Source organism: Bos indicus x Bos taurus, chromosome 14, assembly GCF_003369695.1.
Source record: "Bos indicus x Bos taurus breed Angus x Brahman F1 hybrid chromosome 14, Bos_hybrid_MaternalHap_v2.0, whole genome shotgun sequence".
Taxonomy (NCBI): domain Eukaryota; kingdom Metazoa; phylum Chordata; class Mammalia; order Artiodactyla; family Bovidae; genus Bos; species Bos indicus x Bos taurus.
The window spans coordinates 23,498,578-23,511,695 of NC_040089.1; the positions used below are offsets into that span (position 1 = coordinate 23,498,578).

The 13,118-nt window shown below is 44.6% G+C and overlaps 1 protein-coding gene across 3 annotated transcripts in view; it reads left to right on the forward strand.

The window, feature by feature from the left end:
* Nucleotides 1–13,118, forward strand: part of LYN (LYN proto-oncogene, Src family tyrosine kinase) — a 109,274-nt gene that overhangs the window by 53,105 nt on the left and 43,051 nt on the right. For 2 of the 3 annotated variants that reach the window (XM_027561009.1, XM_027561010.1), the window contains exons 2-4: nt 7,223–7,359; nt 10,980–11,025; nt 12,688–12,793. In XM_027561009.1, coding sequence (XP_027416810.1) covers nt 7,228–7,359; nt 10,980–11,025; nt 12,688–12,793 — 284 coding nt within the window. In that variant the 5' untranslated portion in view covers nt 7,223–7,227. The remainder of the gene's footprint in view (nt 1–7,222; nt 7,360–10,979; nt 11,026–12,687; nt 12,794–13,118) is intronic. The other variant, XM_027561011.1, reaches the window with a different exon arrangement.

Below are 13,118 nucleotides of genomic sequence, written 5' to 3' on the forward strand. Positions count from 1 at the left end.
GCTGCAACTACTGAAGTCTGAGCGCCCACAACAAGAGAAGCCACCTCAGTGAGAAGCCTGAGCAGGGCAACTGGAGACTGGCCCCAGCTCCCAGCAACTAGAGAAAAGCCCACGCGGCCACAAAGACTCAGCACAGCCAAAAATAAATAAATATAATTTTTTTGTAAAACGTAGACAAAAGAGTGACCTGACGTCTAGGTTACCTTGCCTAACAGAGGGGAGGAGGGAGAGGGGAGAAAAGCTCCATTTAGAAGGTGTAAGTGGGGCATGTGCCAGCCAGAAGCTGATTTGGGAAGTGTGCTGCTGCGGGTCCCTCTTTGGGGTGAAATGGGGTTTCCTTATACATCTCATCACGAATTCTCTCCCTCCCAGTAATGGAGGGAAACCTAGGCTTTGGGTTACATTTATTTATATATTATTTAGCAGAGATGTATATAGCTCTTACTATGTGCTGCTTAAGTACACTTCAAGCACTTTACACATATTACTGATTTAAGGCACGTCACCCTCATAACAAACCGATGAGCTAGATGAAGTGATCTCCATTTTTTTCAGAAGGAAACTGGAGCACAGAGGTTAGGTTGCTTGCCAAGATCACACAGTTAATAATTGAGGGATGCAGGATTTGAGTTTAGCAATCTGACTTCACAGTTCTTTTCTCCAAAATATTTTGCAAATTGTGGTGTCTTCCTTAGGAATTAAAAAATATATATATATATATATTTTGGCTGCACCGTGGGGCTTGTGGGATCCAGTTCCTGGGCCAGGGATGGAACCCGGGTGACCATAGTGACAGCACCAAATCCTAACCACTAGGCCTCCAGGAAACTCCTTTCCTTAGACATTTTTTTAAGATAAAATTTCTTTATGGGCTGTTGCATCTTACAAATGAACTTCAGAACCTAAGCAACATGATGGTGGGATCCTTTCAGACTATTTTCTGTGCATGTTAATTATACATGGATGTGTGCATGTGTGTGTATGTGTATGTATGTATGTGTGTGTGTGTGCTGATTGATTACATAAATTGATAGATATATATTAGGGCTTCCCTGGTGGCTCAGAGGGTAAAGCGTCTGCCTACAATGCGGGAGACCCGGGTTCAATCCCTGGGTTGGGAAGATCCCCTGGAGAAGGCAATGCCAACCCACTCCAGTACTCTTGCCTGGAAAATCCCATGGACTGAGAAGCCTGGTAGGCTACAGTCCATGGGGTCGCAGAGTCAGACACAACTGAGCGACTTCACTTCTTAGATATATATGAATTTTTTTCAATAAATGATTGGTGGTCAAGAGCATCAAAGTTATGCAAATCTCTCTTTTTAACCCACCTCACTCTTATAATATGCTCAGTTCAGTTCAGTTTAGTCACTCAGTTGTGTCTGACTCTGCGACCCCATGGACCGCAGCACACCAGGCCTCCCTGTCCATCACCAACTCCCAGAGTTTATCCAAACTCATGTCCATGGAGTTGGTGATGCCATCCAACCATCTCATCCTCTGTCATCCCCTTCTCCTCCTGCTTTCATACTGTTCATGGGGTTCTCGAGGCAAGAATACTGAAGTGGTGTGCCATTCCCTTCTCCAGTGGACCACATTTTGTCAGAACTCTCCATCATAACCCGTCCATCTTGGGTGGCCCTACACGGCATGGCTTAGTTTCACTGAGTTAGCAAGGCTGTGATCCATGTGATATAATGTCAGTTTGGCTTAATTTAATGAACTCTCCCCTATCAGGCTTCCCTGGTGGCTCAGACGGTAAAGAATCTGCCTGCAGTGTAGGAAACCTCGGTTCAATTCCTGGGTTGGGAAGATCCCCTGGAGCAGGGAATGGCAACCCACTCCAGTATTCTCGCCTGGAGAATGAAATAGACAGAGGAGCCTGGCAGGCTACAGTCCATGGGGTCACAAAGAGTCAGACATGACTGAACAACTAACAGACAACAACACAACCCCTATTGATGGACATCTAGATTGTCTGTGTCTGTTATATAAATAAGACCAGTATGAACATCCTTGTACTCTGTGTAAGCATATCTAAAGAACAAATCCTCTACAAGTTTTCACCATAAAAACCAACAACAACAACAAAAACCCCTAAAAATGTGAAGTGATGAATATGTTAACTGTTTTGAGGTAATAATTTCACAATATGTAAGTATATCGAATCATCACATTGTACACCTTAAACTTATACAATGGTATATGTCAATTATATCTCAATAAAGCTGGAGAGAGAGACTTCCCTGGTGAGCCACTGGTAAAGAACCTACCCTCCAATGCAGAGGACGGGGGTTTGAGCCCTGGTCAGGAAGCTAGGATCCCACATGCCCCAGGGCCACTAAGCCCAAGCACTGCAACTAGCGAGGCCCACATGCCTCAACGAAGACCCAGCAAAGCCAATACATCAATAAGATTGTAAAAAAAAAAAAAGCTGGAGAGAGAGAAAAAAGAACAGCCTCTCAGAAGTGGAATTCCAGGTGGACAGCTGCTTCCTTGCTGAGCATGTCGATAACTGTGGGACATTATTTGGTCTGGCCATGACCAGCCTGATGATAAATGAGGAGTCATAATTAGCCTTTTATCCCAGAGTTTCTTCTGGTTTTTCTTTTTTAAACAGAGATTTTAGTATTCAAAAGCCCTTCAGTGAGGATGAGGCACCACTAATGGATATTTGCCCCAGTGAACGTCTGGACAGAAAAGTCGCCCAATCCTGATTTCTGGATATGTTGATGGCAGTCCCTTTGTGACAGAGGGTCACCTGCTGTCTGTGTCTGGTTAGATCATCTACTTGAGCTTCTATGATGAACAGCATCCTAGGGGTGTATTTGCATGCGAGACCCTCAGGTATTATCATGATTAATTCATATCTGCTGGGAAAGATTGAGAGCAGAAGGAAAAGGGGTCAGCAGAGGATGAGATGGTTGGATGGCATCACTGACTCAATGGATATGAGTTTGAGCAAACTCGGGAGATGGTGAAGGACAGGGAAGCCTGGTGTGCTGCAGTCCATGGGGTCACAAAGAATCACATGACTGAACAACTGAACAACAACAGAGTCCACATGTAAAATGTGCTTTCATTTACTGTTAAAAAAGAAATATCGAAGACATTGCCGACGGCACTTTATGTGAAGCCCATCCTATGAAACTTTAGAAATTTTATGCCGGGGCGTGCCCGTCCACTGTGGACCCAGGTCAGCTTCCTTTTTCCCAGGAGAGTGCCCTGTGATGCTGGCTCTGGCTCTTCCTGCCGGAAAGCTCCTACTGCAAATCTGGATCCACATTTGCATTGTCTTCTTTTCCTCACCTAGAGTTTTCTGTTTCCAGTTTGTTAAACTCACTTTTTGGTAAAAGTATTTCAAATCCTTTTTGAGAAAGAAGCGGGCTATAAAAAACAGTGTCTTTAGCATCATTAATAATGAGATAAACACGTTTCAAAATAGCCATTGTTTGGCAAAAGGGTAAGAAAAAAAAGCACATACTTCAGGCGAAAGCTATGTGAGTCCACCATTCACTTGTGCAATGGTTTGAGGCCAGTCATGTAATCTCTCCATGCCTCCATTTACTCCTCTGTAAAATGGGACTAATAATACCTGGGTCATGGGGTTTCTTCAAGGATTAGATGAGATGCTCAGAAAATTACAGATATTTAATTGAAAAATAAATACTAAGGTGTAAATCCTTATAAAGCGTAGCTCCTGTCACTTGCAAACATGTAACTGGGCTCTTAGTTTTTGTTGGGGGTGCACTGGGTTTTGTGTGTTTCTGGTACCTTGGCTCAGTGAAAAGAATTGAAGACCTGGTGCTGTTTATCCTCTGATGCAACAGGATGCTATCTGAGCTCTTTTCCTGGAATGTTTGAACTGCAGGGACCCAAACTCAAAGCTCAGTGCTAGTGGGTTAGGCTCTTCGTCTCCAGTGTGCACACAGGGCTCTCACTTATCTGTGTGATGAAAAGTGAAAGTTACTCAGTGGTATCTGACTCTTTGTGACCCCATGGACTGTAGCTTGCCAAACTCCTCTGTCCTTGGAATTTTCCAGGCAAGAATACTTGAGTGGGTTGCCATTCCCTTCTTTAGGGGAGCTTCCTGACCCAGGGATTTGAACCCAGGTCTCCTGCACTGCAGGTGGATTCTTTATCATCTGAGCCACCAGGGAAGCCCATGTGATGGGAGAGAGGGAAATCATGAACTATGCATAAATAAATAATACTGCAGATTAGACGACCCCCTCACACATCCTCCCACTTTTAATTTTCATTCTCTGTTTTCCTTCCCATGGCCACGGCCTTCAGACGATTGCCATCACCGCTTCAGAGGACCGAACCACCAATTCCCCGATCTGTGCCATATCACTAACACCCACGAAGTGACTTTCTAATCTCATCTGCCTTCACACACAAATGTGTGTGCACACGCACACACTACAGGGGTAGCTAATATTTTCCTGGGAATTTTTTGGCATAAAGTCGTTTATACTGTCCTTCTATGTTCTCCCTTATCTGACTTTTTATTTTGAAAATTTCAAATCTACAGAAAAAAAATCCTCACCTAGAGTCACTAATTTTTTTAAAGCTATTTTGCCACATTTGTCCCCTCCTCTTGCTCTCTTGTCCCCCTTTTTTCTTTTTCATTTTGGTGGAAATGTTGACAGCTGGCAGATACCCTGAGCCCACATCCGTACCCGCCTCATGAGCATCCTCTCAGATGAGGACCTTCCCCTGCATGACCACAGTACCATCATCACATCAATGAAACGCATAATCCCCCGGAATCAAGTCCACATGTATTCAGATATCTCCAATGATCCTACCCACGTGTCCTCCCCCACTCACCTATTCATTCAAGGCTCATTTAGGGAATACTTCTGAAGTTCCCACCTTTTGACACATCATGGACCTGTCTGATTATTTTGATCCTTTAACCTCTGTTTCCTGTGAACTAGTAGTTAGTTCTATAGGTTTCTGTGCCTCTATCTCCAATACAACAACGGCTGGGGCAGGGATGTCCTCTTTCCCTTTCCTTGTCTGTCTGGAGTGGGAGGGGCTGGGATGAGCACACTGGAAGCCCAGAGTGCAGCAGCCTGAGCACTTGGTCCATCCCTTCTTTCCACAAACCCTCCTGGAGCACCTGCTCGGAGTGGTATTTCAGAGAAGAAACAGGCTGGGACCCCAGCCTGTCTACTTCAGAAGATCTGAGGAGGTAACATTTGGGTCCAGATCTGGAAAAAAAGACAGAACTGGAGTGTGTTAGAGCCAGGGAGGGTGTGGGGAGACAAGTGGGCTCCCGGGAAACATCCTGGGGAGAGGTGCGCATGACCAGGAACGCGTGTGTCCTAGGGGCCCGCTGGGCTGCTCCTTTCACAGCTCAGGGAGCCATTGGGGTCCACTAGGGTCCACTAGGGTTGGCCTTTTCCAATACCGACTTCCTTCCTTCATGCAGCCCCGTTTTCATGCGAATAAGTTAAAAACATTTTTTTTGGAGGGTAGGAGTAGGGGTGGAGGTGGGATGGGTCAAAAAAGAGCTCCCCTGTTTATTTACAGATCAACTAGGAAACCCATCCCATTTCAGAAACTTTAGCACATGAAAGAAAAAAAAAAAAAATACTGTGCTGTTTTGAGTCAAAGAAGTACTTGCTTCCCCTTTATTTTGGGAACTACAGCTCACTAGTCTCAGAAAGAGGCGTGGCCGTCTTCAGAGGCTTCCTATGTCAGCCAATGAGATGATAAACAAGGCGGTGGTCTCCGAGGCCTGTGGGACCAAAGGCAGGCCAAGCCGGGGCAATAGGGACGAGCTCCTGAGGCTTTTTTGACCCGTTCCTCCTCTAGGAGGTGTTCCGAACTCCCATCACCCGCCTTCCCCACGTGAAACCGTCCTTGTTGTGTGATGTTCTGGGCAGGGGTCCCCTTTGGCAGTGCCTGAGAATGACAGTCACAGTGGAGCGCCCACCCCCCTGTGCCCCTGGAGAACTTCCTGGACTGTGTCCAGGGAATCTGCTCTGTGAACCTAGGCGATTCTTGCGTGCCTTTAGGTTTGGGAACACCGCCCTCCAGTATCTTGTAATGGAGTGCGTAACAGATTTTGTTTTGTCTTTAATGTATAAATTTGACCGTGAGGCTGTGCTGTGAGGAATAGTCATATCCAATTTCAGTTTTAAAGTCGCCTTTAGATCTAAAGTTCCCAGTTTGCTTTGGGTGGCACTCTGCACATCCTAGTATAACTGAATAGACAGATAAGAGTTTAGCCTTTAGAAGGGTGGTTCCATCTGTCTCACTGGTTGTGCTCAAGCCCTCTTCTGTCGGGGCGTGTTTCCTGAGGCCTTAGGCTGGCTGGCGGCACCCTCTGTGCCTCTGGCTCTGACCTCTCTCATGTTTTCCACACTCACACGTCTCACTGGGAAGTCTACAGATGTGATCATGTGGATGTTCCTACAAGCATCTATTCTCCATACCTGTGTCTCCTCTTTGATTTCCCGTCTCCGTGAAGGCCACCACCATTGCCCCAGGCCCCAAGCCATATAAGGTTGGAGCCACCCTTTATGCTTCCTGCCTCTTCATCATGTTTGCCTTTGAAGCCCCAGGTCCCCTCACTTCACTTTGCACAGTGACATTCGTCTTCAGCCATGCTTCCCCCTCCAGCCCAACTCCTGGACTTCCCTACTTGTTCCCTGAAGGGTTTGACTTGAACTAGTTCCCGGAAGGGGCCGTGTTCCCGGGGCCAGTACTTTGCATGTGAAGTTGTCTCTTCCTGGAATCCCTTTACTGACTCTGCCACCTAGCTGACATCACTCCCATTCTGACTCAAAGCGTTTCCATCAGGACGCTTCCCCTGCCCACATCCTTTTCCTCTCGCTTGAGGTCAGTGTCCTTTCCTATGTCCTGTGCATCCTCTGTCGTTGACCTGCCACATTGCATTGTTATTTTAATTCACGTATCTTCACCACAAGAATAGGAGCGTCCTTAGGGCAGGAATTTATGCTGACCTGAAATTGATGCTCAATAAATTGTTGTTGAATGAATGAGTGAACAGATTATGAACAAGCACCTGGCTTGTGAACAGTCTTCACCTTTTTGACTTGGTTAAATCATCAGCCATGAAGAATAGAAGTGTGTTTGTTGTTGTTGTTGAGTCGCTATCACCTTCTCTTAAATGGAGAGACTTCGGTGGCTGGAAGCCAGTTCTGGAATGGTAAAACGATGCCATTGCTTTTGTATTCCAACAGGAACTATGGGATGTATAAAGTCAAAAAGGAAAGACAATCTGAATGACGATGGAGTAGATTTGAAGACGCAACCAGTACGTAATACTGACCGAACTATTTATGTGAGAGATCCAACGTCCAATAAACACCAAAGGCCAGTAAGTAGATAGTCTCAGGGGAGCATTCCCACGGCAGGATCAAAACATGGCTGCGTAATTTAAACTCCAAATCTTACCATGTGCATGCCAAAAAAAAAAAAAAAATCATGTTAATTACTTGGGCCTCAAATAATTTTTGATATACTTTGTTACTTAATCCTTTAAAGAGTTTATAAATATATTCGAGACAACCAGGCCACTTAATGTACAGTAAAGGGGACTTTGGTCACCTTATGTGTGGCTATTATCACCTTTCCTGTCACTGGTACAAATACCCTCTCTTTATATGTAAGGACATGTATATGAGCTTGTGTGACTTAGGATGGGCAATAAGAATAGTGGTCTGGAAGCAGAAGGAAATGCTGAATTCAAGTCGGAAGCCAAAATAGGTGCTAATATGCCCTTTGGTAGATGTTGTTGTTTAGTCGCCCAGTCACATCCAGCTCTTTGAGACCCCGTGGACCGTAGCCCACCAGGCTCCTCTGTCCATGAGATTTCCCAGGCAAAAATACCGGAGTGGGTTGCCATTTCCTTCTTCCCTGGGGAAGGAAGATCCTAGGGGATCTTCCTGACCCAGAGATCAAACCTGCGTCTCCCATGTTGGCAGGCATATTTTTTACTGCTAAGCCACCAGGGTAGCCATCATACTTTATCCCATCATGTTATTCTTCAATTAATTCAAACTAGTATGAACACTGAAGTTGTCATGACTTACTATAGAGAATTAAAAGATAAAAAAAAAAAAGCAACTAATTCTGCCTTCTAACCTAGGACAAATACCTGTACCAGCATTTTTACATGATGGATGTGCTCTCTGATGTGTTTGAGAAATGCTTGGCAAAGAACTAATATCACATTTCATGAAAGAAAGGAACAGAGCTTTGGATTATTACAACCTTAAATGCACTTTACTTCAGATCTTAGGTCCTTTCTGTTTGCTCACTGTATATATGTACATCCCCCATTGCCTGGTTTTTATGGAAACCAGTGTTTCAGCGTTTAAGCTGAAAGCAGCTATTCCACATTAGTCCAAATGCCTTCATTAAGAGTTTTCATTGTTTCTCTAATCTGACATGTTTTTAAATGCCTTGGCATTCTAGAAGTATATTATTGTTGTCATGCCCTGTACCAGCCCCCTCCCCTACGTTCCCCCTTATCCTGCAGGTATGGTGTATGTCAAGGCCACATGTCATTGTTGAGATTGGTAAATCGGTGCTTGCACCAGAAAACTGATATTCTTGCAAAAAAGTAGAGATGAAGAGTGAATACATTATGCTGTTAATTCCCTATATGATATTTCTAGACAGATAAATTAACGTTAATTTTAGGAACGTCCCCGGCAATCCAGTTTTTAAGACTTTATGCTTCCAATGCAGGGGGCAAGGGTTTGATCCCTGGCTGGGAAACTAAGATCCTATAGGCTGTGGTGCACAACCAAAAAAGAAATTCAAGAAAAACATTGTGGACTTCCCTGGTGGTCACTGATTAAGAGTCCTGCCAATGCAGGGGACATGGATTTGATCCCCTGTGCAGAAGGACCCCCATACCACAGGGCAATTAAGCCTGTGGGCCCTAGAACCCGTGCTCAAGAGAAGCCACTGCACTGAGAAGCCTGTACACTACAACTAGAGAGTAACCCCGTAACTAGAGAAAGCCCATGCACAGCAGTGAAGACCCAGCACAGCCAAAACTAAAGAAAAAATTTTTTAAATATTGTAATTTTACAACAGAAACTCAAAATGTACAAGATTATTAATAACTTTTATAATTTAGTTATAAATACCTATAAACATAATATTCAAAAACACATCACATAAATAGGTATAGATGTGGAGCTATGCTATGGAAATATGACTAACAGAAAATGAAATGATACAAGGACTTGGAGTCACAGATAATTTTCTCGTTATAGACTTCAAAGGCGTCATAAAAAGGACCTGACTTTTTCCAGTGTCATGTGCTGTAGATTTTACATGGTTTAAAATCCCCCATTTTTTTTTTAACGTAATTAAAGAAGATGTCCTTCATTCAGAAAAGCAAAGGAGACCAGTACAAACTTACACACCATTTTTCCTCTTGGTAAGAGTAAAGGAGGTTAAAAGATAAGTTAGAAAGCAGAAGTAGGAAGCAGGTTTGAAATCTCTCAGTTCCCTCATGCACCCCCGGAGCGCAGTACACTCCACCTTCTGTGGTCACAGGTGCCCTAGTTTGTGAACTGGGCAGTTGGACCTTATTCCATGGATAACATTCAGTTCCAGACAGATGTGCCCAAAACACACCCCTGGATTGAGTACAGGCTGTATGTGTGACAGCAAGGCTGAACTGAATCGAATTCAATAACTCTCTAAGGAAAAGACATTTTAGAGAAGAACAGTGGTGACAGATGCTTTCTATACATGTGTTTTGGCCTTCTGAAGAATGTGTTCAATCATTTGTCAATTAAGGACTCTTTGATATTTGAAAATCAGCTTGCTGCTTTCAAAATGATTTAATCAGTCTCTCATCTTCTAATTGTTTCCTCTAACTGCTTTAAAATTGATCATACATTCTAATTATGCAAATCTGAATGAGTTTAAAAATCGGTATAGAACTCCTTGAAATAAGTATTGAAAGATCATCCGGAGCCAAGAGTTTCTCAACCAGAAAAAACGTAATCCCCTGCTCCCCGCCCCTGGAGATTGGATGGGCTGACTTCCATCAGAAATTTAAATTTCAGTACAAGCTGTTTTGATTCATATTCCATTCAATCACGTTAATCAAAGAGAAACACAATGAAGCCCAGGAAGTCTCACACATCCTCCCCATGTCAATGAAGGAAAAAGGAATTTGATTTCCAAGGTGATTGGGGTGGCCTTTTGTACCGCCAGGCCCTTCCTGATCATTCAGCTCCAAGCTAAAAAAACAGGGATGCCATCTGTCCCCATAGCGGAATCGGGGTCAGCCACAGGAAGCCTGGATCTGTTAGGACTTGTTCTCAGCTGCCAGTGACCAAGCCCTTACAGCAGCTTTTAAAACAAGTCTGGGAAAAGTGAAGATCAGCAGTCCTGGCCTGGGTGGCACTTCCACAAGGTCACCAAGGACCCAGGTGACCCCTCTCCGTCTTTGGCTCTGCTGTCTCTGGTCACTGGTATCCATGGCTGCTGAAAGCCCAGCTCATCACCTGCTGCTGGGCAGAAAGAAGAAGCCCAGGGAATAAGAAAGCCGATCTCAAAGCCCCATCACCTGCCTGCAGGTCAACTCCTTGCCAACTAGCAAGGCTGGATAATGGGGAAGCATTACCATGGAGCTGGGCAAACCACCACTTCTAAGGATATTTGGGCTCTGGTACCGAATCAGGGGGAGGGAGCTGATTGAATCAGCAGCGGCTCAGACATGTCCTGTCACCCCCAGGCCAGTGGCTGCTGAAGAAGGAAAAGCCCTTCCATGGTTGGGGCAGGGGGCAGGGATCGGAACACAGCTCTGCAGGACTGTTCCTCTGCACTCCTTTTCTTTCTGGCTTAATAAATTAACAAATCTAAATCCTATTTGCTTCTGTTCGAAAATGACATAATATACAGTGTGAATGTAAGCATAAAACGCTAAACATAGAAAATATTTTTCTAATGAATATTCTCTTTTAGGTTGCAGACTCTCAGCTTTTACCAGGACAGAGGTTTCAAACTAAAGGTATGTTTTCATAACGCCATGGTAGTTTCTTTTCTTTACTGTTCGAGTTTCTGTAAAATAGTTGTCCTGGGTGTTTTTGTTGATTTTGGGGGGGCAGGCGGTGGGGTGAGGTAGAAAAGGATACTTTTATTGTTTTATCAGGCAAAGGGAGACACACTAGGCTTCTGCCTTGAAAAACTATGTGTCTCCGAATTTTTTTTTTTATTGTGGAAAAATAGACATAACATAGAATTTATCATTTTAGCCATGGAAGTGTTCAGGTCAGTAACATTAACTACCTTCTCATTTTTGTGCAACCATCACCTCCATCCGTCCATCTCTCCATCTGGGATGATGAACTTTCCATCATCTCAAACAGAAACTCTGTGCCCATCAAACACAAACTCCCATCCCCCATCCTCCCGGCCCCTGGTACCCACCATTCTACTTTCTGTCTCTATGAGTGTGACGGGCTCTGGGGATCTCGCCTAAGTGGAATCAAATGGTATTTGTCCTTTGCGGCTGACTTATGTCATTTAGCATAATGTCTTTAAGGTTCATCCATGTTGTAGTAGGTGTCCGAATTTTGCTTCCTTTATTCTGTGGTATGTATACACAGTGTCTTCGGATGGTTTTCTCCTTTTAACTTTTGTAAACAATGCTGCTATGAGCACAGGTGTATCGCATTTTAAACCTAGAGCTGGAAGTCATTTGAGGTCATAGGTCTCTATGATTTGAGATGACAGACATGTACCATTGTGTACAGTGTGTGGCCAACCACGGACCACGTGGACCCCGAGCCATCTGGGAGGAAAACACGTCTTCTTTCCAGCTGCCTGTTTCCTCAGTACATCCCTGCACTCTGTGCCCCATGACAAGCTGTTACAACATTTCTGCTGTGGATTCTTTTTTTAAAAAACTTTTAATTTTGTATTGGGGTATTATGACCAACCTAGATAGCATATTGAAAAGCAGAGACATTACTTTGCCAACAAAGGTCCGTCTAGTCAAGGCTATGGTTTTTCCAGTTGTCATGTATGGATGTGAGAGTTGGACTGTGAAGAAAGCTGAGCGCCAAAGAATTGATGCTTTTGAACTGTGGTGTTGGAGAAGACTCTTGAGAGTCCCTTGGACTGCAAGGAGATCCAACCAGTCCATCCTAAAGGAGATCAGCCCTGGGATTTCTTTGGAGGGAATGATGCTGAAGTTGAAACTCCAGTACTTTGGCCACCTCATGTGAAGAGTTGACTCATTGGAAAAGACTCTGATGCTGGGAGGGATTGGGGTCAGGAGGAGAAGGGGACGACAGAGGATGAGATGGCTGGATGGCATCACTGACTCGATGGACGTGAGTCTGAGTGAACTCCGAGAGTTGGTGATGGACAGGGAGGCCTGGCGTGCTGCGATTCATGGAGTCGCAAAGAGTCGGACATGACTGAGCGACTGATCTGAACTGAACTGAACTGAATAGCTGATTAACAATGTTGTGAACAGGGAAGGTGAACGAAGGGACTCAGCCATGTATACATGTATCCATCCTCCCCAAAACTCTCCTCCCCTCCAGGCTGGCCACATGACATTGAGCAGAGTTCCCTTGCCATACAGTCAGTCCTTGTTGGTTATCCATTTTAAACATTCTGCTGTGGATTCTTAAAGGTCTTCACTCGCCTTGTTCATTTTCAGATCCAGAGGAGCAAGGGGACATCGTGATCGCATTGTATCCGTACGATGGCATCCACCCAGACGACTTGTCCTTCAAGAAAGGGGAGAAGATGAAAGTCCTGGAGCAGTAAGTGCAGCCAAGTGTCCCTCTTCTATGGCACCAAATCCCGAAGCCTATCCCCCTCCCCGGGCTTGGCCGCCAGCGGCACAGCAAGGCAGACACCCCTCTGGGGGTGGGCATGGAACTCCAGCCTTATTGCTGCCAGAAGGAGCAGGGCCAGAGGGATTTTCCTCTTAGGCTTTACTGTGAGCAGTTTCCAAGAGTTTTTCCTTTGAAACCAAACACCATTGTCTTTCCTTATCCATCTGTGCTGCCTTAAGAGGTTTAGATCTATGTGGAATTTGCATTTCTTTTTTTAAAATGTTTGTAAAATTTATTCTTGGCTGTGCTG